At 40.7% G+C, this 23,836-nt stretch overlaps 1 protein-coding gene across 8 annotated transcripts in view; it reads left to right on the plus strand.

Annotated features, from left to right (window-relative positions):
• The window catches only part of LOC106602779 (SLAM family member 5), a 42,163-nt gene that overhangs the window by 13,647 nt on the left and 4,680 nt on the right, over positions 1 to 23,836 (plus strand). Inside the window, exons 2-6 of one of the 8 annotated variants that reach the window (XM_082974341.1) lie at positions 14,573 to 14,700; positions 19,997 to 20,311; positions 20,405 to 20,686; positions 20,808 to 20,924; positions 21,368 to 21,438. In XM_082974341.1, coding sequence (XP_082830467.1) covers positions 14,631 to 14,700; positions 19,997 to 20,311; positions 20,405 to 20,686; positions 20,808 to 20,924; positions 21,368 to 21,438 — 855 coding nt within the window. In that variant the 5' untranslated portion in view covers positions 14,573 to 14,630. Of the gene's footprint in view, positions 1 to 14,389; positions 14,701 to 19,996; positions 20,312 to 20,404; positions 20,687 to 20,807; positions 20,929 to 21,367; positions 21,439 to 23,836 lie in introns of those variants that run through there. The other 7 variants (XM_014195637.3, XM_045716754.2, XM_014195636.3 and 4 more) reach the window with 7 other exon arrangements.

A 23,836-nucleotide genomic window follows, 5' to 3' on the forward strand; every position in this document is an offset into this window, starting at 1 on the left:
ATGAGACCAACAACAACAAAAAACCTGTCGTCTTGTTTTTAGACTCAGTAAGATGCATTTAAATGAGAGGTGAGAAAATAAATTATTACTTCTATGGTTACAGATCTGTAATTGGGTAGCACTTTATTTACAGTACAGTAATGGTAAAATGGTAAAATGTTTGTTCCTGTGGATTTGTTAACTCAAGCACCACTCCTTTCCCTGCTCCTTCTCAGCAGTTCCAGAGTGAGCATCCATCCCAGTAGGAGGAAGCACAGGAAGAGATCCAAAGACTGTGGCAAGTAAGTGTCACTAGACTGCCCTCAGCTGGTGACGGGAAGTCTTACATGCACACACAGGTACACCAGAGAGAGCTAGAGAAGAGAGAGAAGACAGCGAGAGAGAAACTTAATTGCCTACACATAATACTGATACTAACGCGGTGGTGGGAGCCTACAGCTCAGCGTTCAACCCCATAGTGCCCTCAAAGCTCATTACTAAGCTAAGGACTCTGGGACTAAACACCTGCAACTGGATCCTGGACTTCCTGACGGGCCGCCCCAAGGTGGTAGGTGTAGGTAACAACACATCCGCCACGCTGATCCTCAACACAGGGGCCTCTCAAGGGTGCGTGCTCAGTCCCCTTCTGTACTCCCTGTTCACTCAGGCACGACTAGGCATGGCCAGGCACGACTCCAACACCATCATTAAGTTTGCAGATGACACAACAGTGGTAGGTCTGATCACCGACAACGACCAGACAGTCTATAGGGAGGAGGTCAGAGACCTGGTCGTGTGGTGCCAGGACAACAACCTCTCCCTCAACGTGATCAAGACAATGGAGATGATTGTGGACTTCAGGAAAAAGAGGACTGAGCATTCACCCATTTTCATCAACGGGGCTGCAGTGGTTGAGAGCTACAAGTTCCTTAGTGTCCACATCACCAACAAACTAACATGGTTCAAGCACACCAAGACAGTGATGAAGATGGCATGACAAAACCTATTCCCCCTCAGGTGACTGAAAAGATTTAGCATGAGTCCTCAGATCTTCAAAAGGTTCTACAGCTGCACTATCGAGAGCATCCTGACTGGTTGCATCACTGCCTGGTATGGCAACTGCTCGGTGTCCAACCGCAAGGCACTACTGAGGGTAGTGCGAACGGCCCAGTACATCACTGGGGCAAAGCTTCCTGCCATCCAGGACCTCTATACCAGGCGGTGTCAGACGAAGGCCCTAAAAATTGTCAAAGACTCCAGCCACCCTAGTCATAGACTGTTCTCTCTGCTACCGCACGGCAAGCAGTACCAGAGCGCCAAGTCTAGGTCAAAAAGGCTTCTTAACAACTTCTATCCCCAAGCCATAATACTCCTGAACAGCTAATCAAAGGGCTACCCAATCCCCTATTTTACGCTTCTGCTACTCTCTGTTTATTATCTATGCATAGTCACTTTAACTCTACCTACATGTATTCGGCGCATGTGACAAATAAAATGTGATTTGATTTGATATGAGGGATTGTCACGGTTGTTGTCGGTGAATGAGGACCAAAACGCAGCAGGTACGTGAATGCTCATCTTGATTTTTAATTATCTTCAAAAAATGAACATACAAAATAACAAAACCGAAAAACGAACAACTAACAAACAGTCTGGCAAAGCAAAGCTCAACACAGAACAATCACCCACAAATCACACACACAAACACACCCTAATATATGGGACTCTCAATCAAAGGCAGATAGACAACACCTGCCTTCAACTGAGAGTCCCAACCCCAATTAACCAAACATAGAAACACACACACCAGACTAACCATAGACTACAAACACATAGACCATCAACCAAAAACCCGGAAATACTAAATCAAACACCCTTTACACAAACACACCACCCCGAACCACATAAAACAAATACCCTCTGCCACGTCCTGACCAAACTACAAAAACAATTAACCTTATACTGGCCAGGACGTAACAGGGATCATCAACTAGATTCAGACAATTGACGATTCTTTTCTTGAGCGGATGGGAGGCCGAAATATAATTACAAATTATTTTTAGATTGCAAATTGACCGCAAGAAGCCCGAACAGATATAATATTTGACGAAAATATACTGCTCAAAAAAATAAAGGGAACACTTAAACAACACAATGTAACTCCAAGTCAATCACACTTCTGTGAAATCAAACTGTCCACTTAGGAAGCAACACTGATTGACAATAAATTTCACATGCTGTTGTGCAAATGGAATAGACAACAGGTGGAAATTATAGGCAATTAGCAAGACACCCCCAATAAAGGAGTGGTTCTGCAGGTGGTAACCACAGACCACTTCTCAGGTCCTATGCTTCCTGGCTGATGTTTTGGTCACTTTTGAATGCTGGCAAGGAGGAGCAGGAGAAGCACTGCCAGAGCCCTGCAAAATGACCTCCAGCAGGCCACAAATGTGCATGTGTCTGCTCAAAAGGTCAGAAACAGACTCCATGAGGGTGGTATGAGGGCCCGATGTCCACAGGTGGGGGTTGTGCTTGCAGCCCAACACCGTGCAGGACGTTTGGCATTTGCCAGAGAACACCAAGATTGGCAAATTCGCCACTGGCGCCCTGTACTCTTCACAGATGAAAGCAGGTTCACACGAGCACGTGACAGACGTGACAGAGTCTGGAGACGCCGTGGAGAATGTTCTGCTGCCTGCAACATCCTCCAGCATGACCGGTTTGGCGGTGGGTCAGTCATGGTGTGGGGTGGCATTTCTTTGGGGGGCCGCACAGCCCTCCATGTGCTCACCAGAGGTAGCCTGACTGCCATTAGGTACCGAGATGAGATCCTCAGACCCCTTGTGAGACCATATGCTGGTGTGGTTGGCCCTGGGTTCTTCGTAATGCAAGACAATGCTAGACCTCATGTGGCTGGAGTGTGTCAGCAGTTCCTGCAAGAGGAAGGCATTGATGCTATGGACTGGCCCGCCCGTTCCCCAGACCTGAATCCAATTGAGCACATCTAGGACATCATGTCTCTTTCCATCCACCAATGCCACGTTGCACCACAGACTGTCCAGGAGATGGCGGATGCTTTAGTCCAGGTCTGGGAGGAGATCCCTCAGGAGACCATCCACCACCTCATCAGGAGCATGCCCAGGCGTTGTAGGGAGGTCATACAGGCACGTGGAGGCCACACACACTACTGAGCCTCATTTTGACTTGTTTTAAGGACATTACATCAAAGTTGGATCAGCCTGTAGTGTGGTTTTCCACTTTAATTTTGAGTGTGACTCCAAATCCAGACCTCCATGGGTTGATAAATTGGATTTCCATTGATTATTTTGGTGTGATTTTGTTGTCAGCACATTCAACTATGTAAAGAAAAAAGTATTTAATAATATTATTTCATTCATTCAGATCTAGGATGTGTTATTTTAGTGTTCCCTTTATTTTTTGAGCAGTGTATAATAATTCAAAGCTGGCTTACATTTGTAGACGATCAGGTACCTCTATTACGCTTGGGAATACTTGAACAGATTTCTTAATTAAAAATCACTTGGAGCTGATTTCCTGGTGTTTTCTGGCTCAAAACAAAACGATAATTTTGATTCCAACACCTGGTTCTAGCTCTTTTGAGGTGTAACAATGCAGTACCGTAGAGAGTACATTAATTCATGCAAACACTGTTCATCTGTGCTCATCCATGTTCTAGCTGTTTCTAGCTTCTCGAGTAAACAAATAAGTCCTGTGCTTTCTCAGATGTGCGGACCTGAATGATTAGGTAGCTAAACTAGCTAGCTACTGTTTGCTATTTTTCTGGCACATGCAGAATCAGATTTATTGCTCTACAGTAGCTAGCTAACGTTAGCAAGCGAATTGCCATTTTGCTGAGAAATACATAATATGCTGTAGATAGCGCTGGCAACTATTTCTCTCTTCTTGCCCATGTGAAATTATATAGTGTATTAAGAGAAGAGTAATGGGTTAGCTATAGTTAATAATAACCTCACTCAATTATATTTTATCAATAGTCTCCAGTATTGATTAGAAAACTAATGACAACTGTTAACTTGCTGACTAACGATAGCTCGTTTCTTGCATGTTCTGTGTCTTAACTACCTACAAACAGTAACATTACTTTAGCTAACACCAAACAGTTAATGCCCACTACAAATTTTTTAATATCTAATTTCTAGAAAATGTATAACATTAAACTATATATTTGTAACTTGCTTTTCTATCTTGGTAGCGTTATAAAAGTCTTCAACAATGAATAGTTACTTAACGTTAGCTACATCAAATCAAGAGTACACCCCACATTCTGTAATTGCATTTTTGACTGCCCCCCCCCCCCAGTTTTTTCATGTGATATAAAATGAGGTGACGGCGTGTTTTAGGGCCATGCGGATGCCTCCGAGCGGTCGGGTAGGCTGTTTCGAGTGTTCATCCGACTTAATGTCCCCCCCACTTCTAAAACCAAAGTTGAGCCCCTGATATTAGGCAATATGCTAGATGTAGTATGAAGAGAGCAGAGTTGGAGAGACTTTCTCTTGAGCTATTTCTATAGCCTACCTTCTAGAAGTGGGAAGATTCACAGCAGGGTCAGACAGCCAGGGAAGACCAGTCTACGGAGCTCAGGTGAATTTTGCAGTATATTCAGTGAATGATACTAAGTTCCTTCTTGAATTGATGGGTAGACCTACAGTAGCTACATGACAGCTGCTTAAGCTTAAAGCTACAGTCTGGGATCTGGGAATAATGGTAATTTCAATTATTATTATTTATATTCTTGGATAATATCATGTATAAATGTACACCAAAGTAAGGCTCGGTTTGGCTGGGCGGTCAAGCTGAAATTTGATATAGAGGATGTCTTAAAGACAGTCAAAAGTTAAGTCTTTGTACTTTATTTGTAAGAGTTGTTCATTTGTTAGGCTATTGGTTAAAGGTGCAACACAGTATTGATTATTTAATATTGGGGTTGTATCCTGCCTGGTTGGCCCTGTCCGGGGGTATCGTCTGACGGGGCCACAGTGTCCCCGACCTACCCCTGTCTCAGCCTCCAGTATCTATGCTGTAGTAGTCTATGTGCCGGGAGGCTAGGGTCAGTCTGTTATATCTGGTGTAATTCTCCTGTTTTATCCAGTGTCCTGTGTGAATTTAAGAATGCTCAATCTAATTCTCTCTCCCTCTCTCCCTCCCCTCCCGGAGGACCTGAGCCCTAGGACCATGCCTAAGGGCTACCTAGCCTGATGAACTTTGGCTGTCCCCAGTCCACCTGGTTGTGCTACTGCTCCAGTTTCAACTGTTTTGCCTGCATCCCGGACCTGCTGTTTTCGACTTTCTCTCTCTCTACCGCACCTTCTGTCTCAACCTCTGAATGCTCCTGAGGTACTGACCTGTTGCACCCTCTACAACCACTGGAATTATTTGACCCTGCTGGTCATCTATGAACGTTTGAACATCCTGAAGAACAATCTGGCCTTAATGGCCATGTACTCTTATAATCTCCACCAGGCACAGCCAGAAGAAGACTGGCCACCCCCCAGAGCCTGGTTCCTCTCTAGGTTTCTTCCTCTATAGGTTTCTTCTGGTAAGTATTTCCAAGCCACCGTGCTTCTTCATCTGCATTGTTTACTGTTTGGAGTTTTAGGCTGGGTTTCTGTATAGCACCGCAACATCTGCTGATCTAAAAAGGGCTTTATAAATACATTTGATTGATTGATTGATTGATTACCGGGTGGTAGCCGGCTAGTAACAGTGACTAAGTTCAGGGTGGAGGCCAGCTAGTGGTGACTATGTAATAGTCTGATGGCCTGGAGACAGAAGCTGTTTTTCGGTCTCTCGGTCACAGCTTTGATGCACCTATACTGTCTCAATCTTCTAGATGGTAGCAGGGTGAACATGCCGTGGCTTGGGTGATTGAGCGCCTTGATGATCTTCTTGGCCTTCCTGTGAAAGCGGGTGCTGTTCAGTAGGGCAGGCAATAAGTTGAGATCTCGTGGTTGTATGTAAACCAAATGTAAGTGTTTTAATACACAGCAATTAAGTGCTCTGAAACACTCAACCTAAATATTTGTGTTTTTAAGAGTGTTGTGAAAACACTTGTAGAGATTTCCGTTTATGGAAAAGGTAGCATCAAAACATAAATTATCTGTTTCTCATACAACCAATGGTTTAGAAATGAAAATGGTTTATATTATTTTATAAAATGGTATATATTATATTATATTATTATTATTTGATAATAAGGGCTTATTGAGAATATTTTTTGTGGAATTCCACCTTTATTTTTTCTATGCTTTATTTAAACAGATTGGAAACAGGAGGGGCAGTAAGATGGTACATTGTGTTGGAATTTTACCCTCAACAACATAGCCACACTGTAAGAAATGATTCTGGGGTGAATTGAAATTAAATAATAAAAACAAAACGTATACTTAATAAAAATGTATGCAAGTCATGCAGAGCCTGTGGTCTAGTGGACAGCGGTAACACATCCAGCTTAGTCACTTCACCCTCTCCCCACTGAAGATCGGGGTTCAATACCCTGCCCTTCAATCTGTTTCTCCCCTCTGTCATTTCATAACTGTCAAAATACCCCAAAATATATATTTTAAAACATTTATATAAGTAATTTAAATGATTTGTTCATTTCATTTTACCAAAATAATGTAAGAATAAGGCCATGTTAATGTGTTGCTCAAAATGTAAGACTCTTTCAGGAATATAACCAAAGAGAGAGAACATTTTATGATTGAACTCATTAACGTTTTTGGTTTTAATTACCTTGCATTTCTTATCTTGTTTTTAGACGATTGTGGGTAATAAAAAAATACAGATTTCATGATTCTTTCACACAATGTTTGCATCATCCAAAGTGATATGCTACTATGCAAAGTCTTCACAGGGACACCAGTCATAAGCTTTAAGAAATGTCCTACCCTAAATTACAAATTAGTCCCCAGCTACCTTCCTGGTGACTCTCAAAAGACTTGGCTAGACCACAAACCCAGGGGCTCTTTTAAATGCAACCAGTGCAACCACAGAAAAAGTACTTTGTTGACACAGCTTCTAAAACCGTTTATCAAGTTAAGTGTTTAATTAACTGTAAAACTACTCATGTCATCTACAAATGACATGAGTAGTTTTACAAGGTATTCTTGTTCCGCTTAGCGGAACACAAGTATGCCATACGAGTAGGCAACGAAGACTACCCCATGACAAGGCACTACAAGTCCTTCCACTATGGCGACCCTGCCTCCATACGAGCTATGGGTATGGATCATGTTCCGGACTCCATTAGAAAAGGGGACCATCCTAAACAGCTAAACCAAAGGGAAAGCTTTTGGATTTACAAACTAGTGACCAGTAAGTTCCCTGATTTAAATGAAGATGAGGATTTCTCACCTTTACTGTAATCGTGAGGCGTTCCTTTGCTGTCATCTAGTGGACATATTTCATTATTGCCCTCAACATGTTGAGACTCCTTGTTTGCTGTGGTCTAGCAAACTATAAAATAGGTGGCTCTCCTACTCTTACCACTTTGCCCCATCATATTTAATGTTTTTTTTTGGGGGGGGGTCCGATGCTTCTAGCCTTGATTACCACTTTGAAAACATATCTACAGTATTTCACTTTATAATGTGTATAGTATTGCTTACTTGGTGTCGTCCAATGAGTTCTGTAACCACTCCCTCTTCAAATCAGGATTGATTGGAAAACGCTGTTCTAAAGACGACACTGTATTATCGTATCTTTGTTCTCCCTGACGAAGGCCATGCAGTCAAACCACGTCAGAGTTTGTCATCTTTGTTTCCAATGAACATACCATACAAATAAGGGCATTATAATGAATTATATGAAGAGTGCCTTGGTCCTCCTTTCTTTTTAATGTTGTATGCATGTTTGAAGAAAGAAAAGTATATTTAGATATTAGTATTAAGCTTGATGTGCCATGACGGGTAATGGATCATGATGAACGGACATCAAAACCAACAGGCAAATGAATGTTCAATGAGGACAGCACCCATTCCCAGAATCCAAGATTGTCAATGAGAAGGAATGTGTGGTATCGGTGGAGAAAGCTGTGTGTGTTAATTGTGGAGGTGCTTAAGGGGCTGGAAGATCGGAGGTGTCCAGTGAGAGAAAGGCAGATTGAGGTTGCCAGGGTTGGAGTAGTACAGAAAATGAATTATGCCGAAGCAGTGAAGAGAGTGGTAGAGGACGATGTGCTTCTTCTACACCTGCATTGCTTGCTGTTTGGGGTTTTAGGCTGGGTTTCTGTACAGCACTTTGAGATATCAGCTGATGTAAGAAGGGCTTTATAAATACATTTGATTTGATGTGTACAGGATGAGGGATAATGAGAGGATTCCTGTGAGTAGGCAGAGACCAAGAGACAGTGATGGGAAGAACATGAGCTTCAGTAAGGTGGGCTTTTTAGCATTTATAGCCATGGTTGTCAATTATACTGCAGAAATGGATCGAAAGTCACAGAAAATATAGTTTGTGGAGGCAGAGAAGTACTTGGGATTGCAAGGATTTACTGCAGAACAGCTGCAGGGGGGGTTGAGGGGTAGTGTTATATCCTCTCAGGCTATTGGATGGGGGTGTTTTTTTTTAGAGAGGGCTAATAGTTGTCAGGGCAATTTTCCTTTACCTTTTTCCAAATGTTGTAGTTTCGTATTAAATAACGGTATCAATAATTTCATGTAGGTAGGTGGGGAATGGCCTCACACACCAGTACGGTGGTGCTGTTTGCAACTAAAAGTTGGATTCGATCCACCAACCAAATCCCGAAGAAGAAGAAGAATTATTGTCAATGGAAGAGGCAAGTGCAATATCTTGCAGGTCAACCTCCCAGTGGAGGCTCCTCAGGGAGGAGGGGAGGACTGTCCTCCTCAGTGAATTTCATACGAATAAAAATAGTGAAACATTAAAAAAGTTATCCTTTATAGATAAAACTATAATAAATATACAGTATTTATATTCTGACATTGCTCGTTCTGATATTTCTTAATTGCTTTCTTTTTATCTTTGGGATTTGTGTGTAGTGTTATAATTAGGGGGTAGTTTTACAGTCATGTTACACTGCATGTACAAGTGGGTAACCTGTACAAGTATGAGGTGTGAAATGGAAATGTGATTTTATGCATATCCCACTCCCCCTGAGACACCCTCAGAGAGTGGGGGTCACGGCCAGGGATCAGCCAATATTGACAGCGACCCTGGAGCAATTATGGTCAATTCCTTTGCTCAAGGGCAGAACAACAGATTTTTACCTTTTGGTTACTGGCCCAATGCTCCAAACCGCCATGCTACCTACAGTAATTGCTCTGTTGGAGCTTAGAAACAAGCATTTCACTGCACCTGCAAAAACATCCGTAAAATATGTGTATGCTACCAATGATATTTGATGTTCGATTTTTGATTAGGAGCACTACTCTCCATGGTTTCATTCCACAACCATGCTGTTTTGAGACTTTCTGCTTTTCAGTGTAGTTTCACACAGCAGCCATCCCTAATCTTTGCTAAGACTCCACCATAGGGAAGAGACAAATAAAGCACTTACCATATCCTCAAAATGTCAAACTCTATACAATTAATACTACTTTATTTGGCATTAGCCCTACTCTGAATCCCAAAATGTTAACACTTTCATGAATCTAGTTTGAACAGGTTTTTGGTGCTCGTCACCTTGGCCGTGTGGGTGATGATATCAGTCAGAGATGGTGTATTTCTCCAAGCCCCCGTATTCTATAATCTGTGTTACTCTGCAGCTCCACCACATCCTGTCTATCTTAGAGACAGAGACCCTTACTACGCTACTCCATAAAGAGAAATAAACATCATTCATCATACCCCTTGTATCTTAAAATGATTTTATGAGCATTTAATCCAACTAAGATACTATTGGTGAGCTTGTGTTGGTGTACTTCACAGCAAAAAGAAGATAGTTTAAAACCTTGAACACATCTCAAACACATCTCTTACCCTCCTGTCTGTGCATGGCAACCACACTTTCCAGTTCCGGCTAAGCCTGGCAAATCATTATTACCACACGATTCAAGCACTGACCCCCCCTCTCTCTCTCTGACTCTCATTGTGTCTGTCTCTCTTTCCTCTTTTTCTATCTCTCTCCTCTGAAAGTGAGAGGAGAGGCCATATAATGTTAAAACGTCAGCATGCAGCTAGAAAGTCTATTCAGTATACATTGTAAAATACTTACGAAATTGAGCAGACACTTTTATACAAAGTGACTTACAGTCATGTGTGCATCCATTTTTTATGAACGGGTGGTCTCAGGAATCAATCCCACTATGCTGGGGTTGCAAGGGCTACGCTCTACCAATGGGATATGGAGGACTACGCTCCCCTGAGAACTAACAGAGGGACACTTTGATAACAGGTCACAGTTGGAAGCCGTCCTATTGCCTCTGACCACAGAACAACAGAAGTTATTTCCCTTTCTGTTCAGTTAAAACTAAACTTAGGTTAAAGGTTAGGCACAGGAGTCCTTCATTTGACCAGTGCTGTAAAGTATTTAAGTAAAAAAATACTTTAAAGTCCTACTTAAGTAGTTTTTTGGGGGGTATCTGTACTTGACAACTTTTACTTTTACTTCACTACATTCCTAATTAAATGTATTTACTTTTTACTCCATACATTTTCCCTAACACCCCAAAAAAGTACTCGTTTTCCAATGCTTAGCAGAACAGAAATGGTCCAATTCACGCACTTATCAAGAGAACATCCCTGGTCATCCTTACTGCCTCTGATCTGGCAGACTCACTAAACACAAATGTTTTGTTTCTGAATGATGTCTGAGAGTTGGAGTGTGCCCCTGGCTATCCATGAATAAAAAAAACAAGAAAATGGTGCCATCTGGCTTGCTTAATAAAGGGAATTTAAATTATTTATACTTTTACTTATGATAATTAAGTAAATGTTTGCAATTAGATTTACTTTTGATACTTAAGTATATTTAAACCCAGATACTTTTAGACTTTTACTCAATTAGTTTTTACTGGGTGACTTTCACTTTTACTTGAGTCATTTCCTATTAAGGTATATTTACTTTTACTCAAGTATGACAATTGGGTACTTTGTCCACAATTGAATTTGACTAGCTTACTAGCACAGATCTGACTTGTAGGTCACTCTTTATGAGAGTGTCTGCTAAATGTGGGTGCAGGGGACTGAGAGCATGGTTTGTGGTGTCAGCTCTCTTGCGTGAGAGAAGCTGTGCAGAGATAGAGGAAGGTACCACATCTCCCCTATAATGAGAATGACAGCGACTGACCCATATAGGCTACTGACAACAGAGAGAACAAATAAGCGATAACCACACACTGACAGAGATGGCAATAGAGAAGCGTACATGCACACACTAACACACGTACACAGACAATATAAGAGTGTTGTGGGGGTTGATGGAATCCATGTATGTTGACATGTTCATTTTGATTCATGTATTTGTGTAGTTGTACTTGAGCTAAAGCAACCACAAGGCTCCCACTCTCTCTCTGTTTGTGGGTGTTGTTTTGAGACTAACATCAGGGCCTTATTCAAAGATTATTGCAGAGTGGTGTACAGAAGAGGTGGCTGTACAGTATGTTCTATACAGCACATTTCTATCAGGACCACACCATGCTCATAGAAAGAGACATGGTACTCTGATCTGATTGAGGCAACATGTGTAATAACTTTCAAATACAGTATTGAAAATATGCAGTTTTCATAGCATATTCTTTTGAACTGTATTTATTTGTCTTGACATATGAACTACCATTTACCATTCTCTCTAACGGACATTAACACTCAGTAACTTTCATTGTATCTACATTATGCCCAGGCCTGATACCCAGGTGTTCAGGTAGTTTTCCTTTCTATCTAATGCATCATATTTCATAAGCTGTTTTAAAATATGGTGCAATAGATAAGCAGCAATAGATAAGCAGCAGGTGATGGCTTTATCAATCTGTCATAAAGAGCAGGGTCTGCCAAACTCGGTCCTGGGCCCCCTCCCCCTGGGTGCAAGTTTTGTTTTTTGCCATAGCACTACACAGCTGATTCAAATCACCAACTCATCATCAAGCTTTGATTATTTGAATCAGCTGTGTAGTGCTAGGGGGAAAAACAAACCAGCCCCAAAGGGGGGGGGGGGGCCCAGGACCAAGCTTGGAAAACCCTGATCTAGAGATACACCAGAATAACCTGTTCAAGTGTCAAAACACCTTGATATCCTATTCAATGTAAACACATGAGATCAACCACAACAACCTTCTGAATAACACTTTGAAAATAAATATTTTTTCCAGTGTCATGAAAGCAAAAATATCTACATTATTACAAATTGTTGGATTTACTTTTCTTTACAACAGTTATTCTACTGTATGTCAAGTCATATTACAGCTAAACAATAATACACAATGCTACTTTTAGTGTATTGCAACACACACCATGAAGGGAATGAGAGAGTCAGAGACCAGTAAAGTTATATGCAAATATGATATTGATGATACATTCAGCACTGTATGTCTGATTGTGGACGGGGTACATTTTTCATTTTAAACGTTAAAGCAGTTGATGAGCTCTTTGCCAAGGCAAACCTTAACCCCCCACGCAGCTTGTTTATCCCACCCACCCCTTCCAAGTAAAATCTTCTAGCTTTCACAGATCTCTGGTTACCCCACACAGGCCCCCAACCCTCCCACAATCTGAGGCAGATGTTTTCTTTGTTCAGTCACCTGCAGCCCAGCCTTAAATCAGGGAGATTCCAAAGACTCTTCCAAGCAGCATTGTGTTACAAGTCCATTGGTTTTCCATTTCAACCAAACTACTTTCTCTCACCAACGGTAAGTTGTTGGTTGCAAAGCACTGTACATCAAAAGTGATTTTTATACTCCCAAGTGACGATTTAAATGTACAATTTATATCAATTTGTTTGTAAATGTTATTCGAACATCACACATAAGATGCAGTGTTTTCTGCTGAATATTTGTTGTGCATTTTGTTGTAGAGAATTCCAGCCTAATACTAGCTAGCAACTTACTGTGTCTGGTGGGGGGGTTTGTATATTTTGTACAGTGCGTGAGTGCAGAGTTGGATGGTGAGCCGTGCATTGCATGACGTGCAATTTTGTGCTGTTCCTATCAGATACATTGTTAAAGATATTATATTGTATATTGTAATTGTATTATTTTGGTAACTACATTGCCCAGTGAACAAGCAACAAACCAGCATGCGTGAGTGCAGAGTTGGATGGTGAGCCGTGCATTGCATGATGTGCAATTTTGTGCTGTTCCTATCAGAATAAAGCTCCATGACTGGTGTTACAAGGTGGAGTTCGTGTCAATGATTGATTGTACACAATGCAAGAAGAGTACTGTTACATATATACCTCACACAATAGCACACAGAAGGCTACCATACAAGATAATGCAAACTGCAAACAGTTCACAGTGAAATTCTCTTTTCTCCACAAGAAGGTGCTCTTTAATCTGTGTCCCTTCCACGGGACGGTTGAGCTAATGTAGGCTAACGCGATTAGCATGAGTTTGTAATTAACATGAACATTTCCCAAGACATAGACATATCTGATATTGGCAGAAAGCTTAAATTCTTGTTAATCTAACTGCACTGTCCAATTTACAGTAGCTATTACAGTGAAATAATACCATGCTATTGTTTGAGGAGAGTGCACAATTGTGAACATGAAAAGTTATTAATAAACAAATTAGGCACATTAGGGCAGTCTTGATACAGAAATGCGATGGTTCATTGGATCAGTCTAACACTTTGCACCTTCACTGCTGCCATCTAGTGGCCAAAATCTAAATTGCACCTGGGCTGGAATAATACATTATGGCCTTTCTCTTGCATTTCAAAGATGATGGTACAAAAAAATTCAAAATAATGTTTTTTTTTCCTTCTTTTTATTATATTTTACTAGATCTATTGTGTTATTTTCTCCTACATTCCTTTCACATTTCCAAAACCTTCAAAGTGTTTCCTTTCAAATGGTACCAAGAACATGCATATCCTTGCTTCAGGGCCTGAGATACAGGCAGTTAGATTTGGGTATGTCATTTTAGGCGAAAATTGAAAAAAAGGGGCGGATCCTTAAGAGGTTTTTAACAACCTACACTGTGGTTTGTCACTACATAACAAGTCTACTAACCGCTCTATTTATCTCAAGAGGGATGGGTATTATAATGTAATGAGCTCAAAGCTGATGGCAGTAATGGATTATCCAATTTCTCACGCATACTTCTTCTCCTAAGCCTCCATCTCCACAGGTTGTTGTGATGTTGATGATGTGATTACTGACAGGGTTTGCAACTACACCACTGTAGATGGAGTTGTAATGTTATCTCTCTACCTCCAGAGGGTGAGACAGGCTGGTGATGAGATCAGGGGTGTAAACATTGGTCCAAACAGTTTCAACTAAAACAGCAGTTTCTATTGGATATATTCAGGTAGGTCCGTCCCCGTTCTGTTTCCTTCTTTTTAAGAAACGTTTTGCAACAGAATCGTCTTAATGAATACATCACAGAGGGCTGCTGGTCTGGTTGAGTCTATCTCTCCTCTGTACCAGGACAAGATCACATCTTTCCAGTTCTTCACAACACACACCACTGAACAGCTGAAGATTTAGAGGAATGAACCATTTGTTCGGATGGAGAAGGCTTGCCAGACTGACGTTCATGCTGCTATATTTTGTCATTAATGGTATGTTTCTTTTGTTTTTACTGATTTGCTGCACTAACTAAAATTGTATGTGGGAGATGATAGATAAGTAGCCTAGTGTTTTTATTTTTAAATGTTCAATGTTTTAATTAGTAACATTGGTCAAATTCTAAAATGCTAAATCATTTAAACAGTGCAACATTTACACTGTGTGTAGCCTATTGCTAAGACTCATTCCAAAATAACATTCCTCTCTCTCTCTCTATCCTCCCGTATCCTGTCCGAGCATTAGACAAATATTAGACAGTAAGGGATAGATAACAACGGAGAGTAGGTTCTAAAACAGAGCTCTTTCGTGGGAAGAAAGAGGTGTAGGATATAAAAGTTTGTGATCTATACACCAACTACAGAGTATGCCAATACTTTATTGATTCATAGACTCATTTAGATTATTAATATTTTAGAAACAACAGGCTGACAACCTTTTATAGTTCTCTGAGACTGAGACTGTAGCTTGTCATTTGAAACTAATTTGTGTTCTATTAGAATTTTGGCCAAATGACAGAAGTCACATGTTCACTGTGTTTAGGCTCACAGTGCCTGCCCATTGATGTTTGAAAAGACTAATGCCTATGGATGTGATAGTAAAACATGCACTTTTATGGTGTTGGGACTTGGGAATTCCATGATGAATCATTGAAGGACAATGGACATGGCTTTATCCCCAAAATGAAGAAATTATTTAATGGATATCAATATCTAGAAGTCATTATGTAAAAATAATATTCAGACTCAGTGGTATTTAAGCTACATTCGAGTGGGCCATTAAACAGGAAATGTTTGTGGTTTCCTGTCATTATGTGGTCAGAGGCTGTCTGTTACATAGATGGATGGAAGAGCGACAGGCAGGTCGTTGGAACAGGCAATGTACTTTTTTAAAAAGGTCATGGTCTGGTCACTGGTCAGCCCAACACAAATTTGATGTTCCTCTGGTCATAGCGTGGGACAAAAAAACTGTGTTTTTAGGGTGTAAGTGTCTAGCTTGAATGTCTTAAACCTGAGAATGAAGACGTTCAAGAGCTATAAGAGCAACACTGCATGACCAAAAGTATGTGGTCAGCAGTGGTGTAAAGTACTTAAGTAAAAATTCTTTAAAGTTCTACTTAAGTTGTTTGCTCGCCTTGTGCAGGGCTGCATGCCAAGAATTTGGACGTTCAATGAAAATGAGAAGATCCACCTTGATTTCTTTGTACTTTTGTTGCATAAATTCTGCTCTTAGGGTATCTGCTTGCTCTTTCTTTATATTTTTTCCTCCCTGCTTCACTGGCAATACCTTCTGCATTTTGGATTGTAAGGTTGCTGAGTATGGGCTTGTAAATGTATCCATCTTAGTTTATTACAGCTGGATACAGTATATGTTACAGTTGGTTTGCACTTGGCTAGTTGTAGCTAGATGTTTCTGAATGTAAACAAAGCCTACCACGATTGTTTTCTGTCTGAATTGTTTTCTCTTGGTTGTGTAGGTTTAGGTACTAGTTTTTCTGTCCTTTGTCCTTTTTGATTGTCCTTTTTGTTATTTGTTAGCTAGCAGCAGGTAGCCAGTAGCTAGAAACTCTTAGCAACCTGTAAACAACTGTTAGCTTGTTAGCTATCCAATTGAGTTATCTGGATAAAAGTTGTCTTCCGATGTTGTATTCTTAATCCTTCTTTATCTTTCACTCACTTGTTTTTCTCAAATGTACAATTCCTCAATCATTTGAAATTTGATATCTTAATACTAGATATTAGGAGCTCATCATTTTACCAGCTGCTCTTGGAACAATAACTCAGTAACTCATAACTGATGTTTTGAAATTATCTGTCATTTTCCATTGAGAAATATATTTCCCTACAGAAATCATTGCAGTTGTGCAGTTGCACATGCTGTTTTATTATATGGCTACTGCAATAGCGGCGTCCAAAATAACACAGTTAGAGTCACTTTTGTAACGGCAGGGTTAATATTATATTATCCTGTACAATTCAGTAATTGTGTAGTACAGGGGTAGGAAACCCTGTTCCTGGAGTGCCTCAGGTAATAGAGGATTTTGTTCCAACTAGGCACCACACCTGACCAGCTGAGCTAATTGATCAGTTCAGTTATTACCTAAATTCAACACACCTGTGGTTGGTTAAATGAAAAACATGAATAGCCTGCGTCACTCCAGGACCATGGTTGCCTAACCCCTGGTGTAGTGGTTATGTCCTAACGCTGGTTATTTTGCAGTTATACTGCAGTTGCTCATTCAAAATAACCATTATACTGCAAATACTGTAACTGCAGTTTCACAATTGCAGTGAGTTACAAGTTGATGGCATAGCCAATGCTTTGTTGTTAATTGGTGTCAGTTTTACTGTTACAGTAGCCAGCTGCAGAAATAGCCCCTCAACCATTGCATACTTTTTTTTTTTAACTGTTTTTCTTCTCATAAGTCGCTGTCTGTGTGTTGTCTATCCTTTGTTACAATCCCTATGGCGATGCTGAGAAGTATGTTTATCCTAAACGAACAAGACTTTGGTATGTGAGTATGTGTGGGTGAGACATAAACTCAGAAAGATATTAGGCTTATACCGTATACATACTTTATTATCAAGTGTCTGGAGTATGTAAGCCGGAGGCTAGCTTCATTGCGCTGAAGAACATGCAACACTAGGGAGGCTATCACCACAATGTTCATTGTCTCATCACCAATTTGTATAGTTAATTTGCTTAGAGAATGTGAAAACAATGTGGAAAATCTGTAGTTACACTCCTAGGCCTACCCACCCATGCAAAATAGCCTTCCTTTTCCCAGTGCAATTTCACTTTCATTTTTAGAAATCCAAAGACCCCTAGCAGGTCTACATAGATCAGACAACTGTAAGAATTATAAGAGTCACTGGTAGACCTTTTGTCACGGTTGTCGTCGGTGAAGGAGGACCAATACGCAGCAGGTACGTGTATGCTCATCTTGATTTTTATTAACTACAAAAATGAACATACAAAATAACAAAACGAACGAACAACTACAAACAGTCTGGTAAAGCATACGGCTTACACACAGAACAATCACCCACAAATAACACATACAAACACACCCTAATATATGGGACTCTCAATCAAAGGCAGATAGACAACACCTGCCTTCAACTGAGAGTCCCAACCCCATTCAACCAAACATAGAAACACACACACTAGACTAACCATAGAATAAACTAAACATAAACCAAAACCCGGAAATACTAAATCAAACACCCTTTACACAAACACACCACCCCGAACCACATAAAACAAATACCCCCTGCCACGCCCTGACCAAACTACAAAACAATTAACCTTATATACTGGCCAGGACGTGACACCTTTAGCATTACTGAGAACTATTCTGTTCGCTGCAGTTTAACATATTCATTTGCAGTGGAAACATATTTCACCACATAGGCCTGTGTGTGAGACGGGACTCTGTACGCAGGGAAGACTGTGTGGGGCTGCTTCTCAGTGTGGTCAAACCACTAATGTAACAGAAAAAGCAGACCACACGATGTGACAGACTGATGGGAAAGGAAACCAGTCTGTGTTCACAAGCAGAGACACAGTCACATATTCAGATACACAATGTATACAGTTCGCTATTGGAGGACAAATACATTATGTCCGTAGCGTGTGCTTGAGTTTTCTTCTATCCACCTGTAGAACTAATACTGAAAAGTTGTTACTGTACAAGCCCAATAATATGCTGTTGGGCCTATGAGCCTATAACCAGATTATTAAGCTAATGATCTGGGTAACCTAATGCCTAATTGGTTACATTAAGACTATGTTTCCTCTGAGGATGTGACACTGAAACATTTGTTCTACCTTACTCAACACCTTAAACCATATAGTAGTGGGAAGTAGGGGTGCTGCAGCACCCCCTGAAAAATCAGAAGTGGAAAAAATATATGTATTTTTTTCACAAAAGTAGTGCACTGGGCCTTTAATAGTCGTGTATAAGCAGACTGATATAGCCGTCTGTAGTGCGGGGAAAAAAAACATCCACCCTCCGTCAATGAAAAAAATAGAAGAACCCCCACACCCAAACTATTTCCTGCAGCTGTGCCTAAAACCTTAAAATCTTTTGCAGTTAGCACTTTTTTATTTAGGAAATAATTATTATTACATTTTGAATGCTTAGCAGGACAAAAAATATATTTAATTCACACACTTATCAAGAGAACATGACTGGTCATCCGTACTGCCGCTGATCTGGCAGACTCACTAAATATAAATGCTTAGTTTGTAAATGATGTCTGAGTGTTGGAGTGTGCCCCTGGCTATCCGTAAATAAAAAAAAGAAAATTGTGCGGTCTGGTTTGTTTAATATAAGGAATTTGAAATGATTGATACTTTTACTTTTGATACTTAAGTATAATTTAGCAATTACATTTACTTTTGATACTTAAGTAGATTTAAAACCAAATACTTTTACACTTTTACTCAAGTAGTATTTTACTGGATGACTTTCACTTTTAGTTTTTATTATGGTATCTTTACTTTTATTCAAGTATGACAATTGGATACTTTTTCCACCACTGATTATTGATATACATTACTTCTGTCTAGATAATTACATTTGAGTAATTTAGCAGGCACTTTCTACAGGCTACAGCTGCTTATAATCAGAATATATTTGCAGTGTCCATATGTACAGAATTCCTGCCTCTTTCCTACTGCGAGTAGGACAACCATCATGCCCCTGATCTATTTTTCTGTGTTCTCAACACAAAACCTTGTTTCAACAAATAACACATAGGCTAATGCCTACAATAGTCCTCTATCATGCTGAAATGTTCTTCTGACCCTGAAATTCAAAGGATAAGATCTAGGCTATTTAATCATGTTAGGTGGTAATGAAATATCTCTGTAAAGTCATGTCTTTTTCAGTGATATCATTGACTTTTATTTTGGGGGAAAAACAACAGTCAATTGGGGAGAACTTCCCTCACTCAGAGAATGCATTTCCATATGAACTTAATTTCTGACAAAATATTCAACTTCTAGTCCTAACAATTATTTCTTGACCCCAACCATCACATTAGGCCTGTAAATAACTAAGAAGGACTGTGATACTCAAGTCAGTAGTGTCATTCCAGACATTGCAGACGTGCAGAAAAATGAACTAATTATTGAATGTCATTGTCATCTTCAGTGCAGTCTGACATCAGATCACAATATCATATGGATGCAGTTACTGACATGTTAAACACTTATCCAGGTATTGTGAGATTTAGTGTGTGACTGCAGTCATTGTGTTGATATTGAGTCTCTCTCTTTCCCCAGTACTCTGTGCTTCTCAGCAAACAGACCAGTCTGAGACTCAGCGGGTGAAAGGCATCGTGGGACAGTCTTTCTCTTTTCCAGAGAGGGTGATCAAGTCTGGCAATTTACTTTATGGAGACCTTGGCAGTATTGCAAATGTGTACCCTGGTAAACAAGGCAAAATCACAATGGAGAAGAGATTTGAAAACCGCCTCCACTTGAACAATGTTACAAGATACTTCACTCTGTCAGAACTTCAGATAGACGATGCTGGGGTTTATACTGTGGAGAATACAGATGAAGGAAAAAAAACAAAAATTCAGCTCACTGTATACAGTAAGTGTGTGCGTGTGCGTGTGTGTGTGCTGTATATTACAAACACATTTAATATAGGTTCCAATTCCAATTTATTCATATTTTTTCTTCCAGATGTTGTTTCCAAACCTCAGTTGAGAGAGTGTGACAGCAGCTCCTGTAGTGTTGTGTGTTCTGTGGAAAACGATAAAGAGGTGACCTTGACCTTGTACAGGGGAGAAGAAATACTAAACCAGACCAGCAGTCCTGAACTCACCACCGATCTATCTCTCCGTTTGGAGGTAGAGGGAAAGGACTACAACTCCACCTACAGCTGTGTGGCTGCTAACCCTGTCAGCAATGAGACAGTTCATGTCCCAAAATGTTGCAGCGAAGATGGTCATCCTAATGATGCAGGTAAGAGACATTTTGAATTAAAGCCATCCAGAAAATAGCAATTACCAAGTGAAAGTGAAGTGTAGTTGAGCTCATTCAAAACATACTTTGCAAAAAATAATTACCTTGCGTTTTATTTCAGACAGTGATGAGATGACTGGGGGTTTGTTTATTATTGCTGCGATCTGCGTTTTGGTTGCCTCAGGGCTGGTTGGACTTGCAGTCTATCGAAAGAAGAGTAGAAATGGACACTCACAAGGCAGGTATTTATCTTTTAGAGGTGTGAGGTCACTTCCCAAAGTCAAAGCATGCTTAGCCTTTTTTATTTAAAAAATGTACAATCAAGGGCAGTGTTTTGGAAAAGGTTGGAAATGTTTGCTTGAACACAGGATGCAGGTCAAATAAAGTGTCATATCTTCCACACTTCATCTGCTTGGTCAGACAGCGTCGTTATCCCAGACAACTTCTCAAAATGTTGAAAAAGCAGAAGGCACACACACACACACTCTGACAATGATCACTTGAATAGCTTGGCTTATCTGACACCAAAATGGCTGCAAGCACAGACCAGTACTCATAGTAACAAATGAGTCCTGAGTGTTTACAGAACCTGTCCTGGGAGGGTGAGCGTCTGTATGTCTCTGTCAGTTAGTGACACCTCACCCTAGCCCTATATTTACTTTACTTTATTTGTCTTCTTAGATTCATCCGAAAGAGTGCAAGCTGACATTGAGTATGCAACGATAACCCCTAAAAAACGAACAGATAATCAGGTTAGTAAAAATGCTACAGGCTGATTGAAAATACAGCAGCTTTTGCAGCCCTCATGTCTACAACTGTAGGCTTTAGCTCTGTGCCAGTGTGTTAATGTGGTCTTGAGTAGCAGAGGCCACCTGAGTTTGATACACGGCCAGCCTTCCCTGTAGCTCAGTTGGTAGAGCATGGTGTTTGCAACACCAGGGTTGTGGGTTCGATTCCCACGGGGGGCCAGCACAGAAAAAAAAAATAAAGAAAAAAAATCGATGAAATGTATGCATTCACTGCTGTAAGTCGCTCTGGATAAGAGCGTCTGCTAAATGACTAAAATGTAAATGTAATGTCATTGCAACCAGTTTTGCCCATATGATATGGTTGGGTTGCACAATGAGAAGCCACACAGCACATATGGTGTATCGGAGTGCCAGGTCTAGGTCCAAAAGACTACTTAACAGCTTCTACCCCCAAGCCATAAGACTCCTGAACAGCTAATCAAATGGCTACCCACACTATTTGCATTGCACCCCCCCCCCTTTTTACGCTGCTGCTACACCCTGTTTATTATCTATGCATAGTCACTTTAACTCTACCTACATATACATACTACCTCAATCCTCGACTAACCGGTGCCCCCGCACATTCACTCTGTACCGGTACCCCCTGTATATAGCCTTGCTATTGTTCTTTTACTGCTGCACTTTAATTATTTGTAACTTTAAAAAAATCACTTATCTATTGTTTACTTAACACTTATTTTTCTTAACTGCATTCTTGGTTAAGGGCTTGTACAGTAAGTAAGCATTTCACTGTTGTATTCGGCGTATGTAACAAATAACATTTGGTTAGTAATGCCTTTAGTCTTTTACAGTATTTGCAAAGTCTGTGGACTTTTAAAGTAAGGCTTCGTGATTCCTCCCACTAGCTGTAGAAAATGTTCTAGATGTGCTGTGTTGACTGTTGAGTTACCTACTGCAGAACAATGAGAGTAGACACAGTGTTGCCAACTTAGTGATTTTGTCGCTATATTTAGCAAGTATTCAGACCCCTCTAGCGACACATTTAAAAAAAAAAATCGACTAACGACACATCGAGCGACTTTTTCTGGTGTTATTGGAGACTTTTGGAGACTGACGTGAAAGCACATATCGTTCTTACTCTTCTCAACGAGCAGCGGGTGCTGCCGTGGGCCCCACCCCCATCCCAAAGCACTCACAGGCGGCCAAGTCCTCGCGCAGCAGGCGCTCCCAGATGCAGTCAGAGCAGGAGATGTTCACCTCTCCGAGTCCAGACTGCAAATGAATCGCGTATGCAGAAAGCCGCCGCTGCGGGATGTAAATGTAAAAGGTTCTTTGTCTAAAATAAATCACTACACAAAAATAAATCACTGCATTTGACTCACACAGCCTCAGTCACTTACTCACCTTGTGTACTGTGTGTGTGCCTCTCTGTGACATAAGCTAAACTTCTAGCTGGCTAGCTCATCATGTCTCAGTCTAAACTGTACACTCAAAAATACAGAAAGGACTGGGAATCAAACCCTGAATTCAAAGGCTGGTTGAAACCGTTTATTGGAGATGATACACGGGCACATGACAACTCAAAAACATACTCAAAAGGTAAAGCCTGATAACAGTTCCACCCAAAACAAGCTGCCATTTATGGTTAAAAAAATTTGACTCTGCAAAAAAGGCTGAGGCCACCATGGCATTAGCTATTGCTGAACACTGTTCCATGCTGGCATGTGATCACATTGGAGAAGCATGTAGAGCTGCTTTCTCAGACTCCACTACTGCTACCCACTTCAAAATGCACAGGACAAAGTGCACAGAAATTATTAATGGTGTTCTAGCACCATACTTTCTGAAAAAGTTGGTCGCAGATGTGGGTGACCAGCGTTTCAGCCTCTTCCTCAATGAGTCCACGGATGTAAGTATTTCCAAGGAACTGGGGGTTGTGATAAGGTACTTTAGTGGCACCAAGCAGACAATTGTATCAACATTTCTGGGGCTTGATGAGTTGGAGGGAAGAGATGCCAAATCTATAGCCCGTGCTGTTGTGGCTTTCCTCGAAGTGTGGTCTTAAAAAAGAGAAACTCCTGGGGATAGGGACTGACAATGCCTCTGTTATGACGGGGATTAACAATGGGGTCCAAAAAGGGCTGAAGGAGGAGTATGGCCTCAAATATCTGGTTCTTATTCGATGTGTGTGCCACTCTGCAGCTTGCTCATTTGTAGTTCTAAACATATTTGGGGTGTATTTTACTCACTTTTTGTCTCTCCCACGACGTTATTCCTCTCTCCTACAGCGTCCATCACAATTACATGCACATGGCAAATTAGGTGACTATGTCATTTAGCGACTTTTAGAACAGCCAATAGCTACTTTCCTTACTGAGGAGTTGGCAACACTGAGTAG

This window comes from Salmo salar, chromosome 04 (genome assembly GCF_965601325.2).
Source record: "Salmo salar chromosome 04, fSalSal1, whole genome shotgun sequence".
Taxonomy (NCBI): domain Eukaryota; kingdom Metazoa; phylum Chordata; class Actinopteri; order Salmoniformes; family Salmonidae; genus Salmo; species Salmo salar.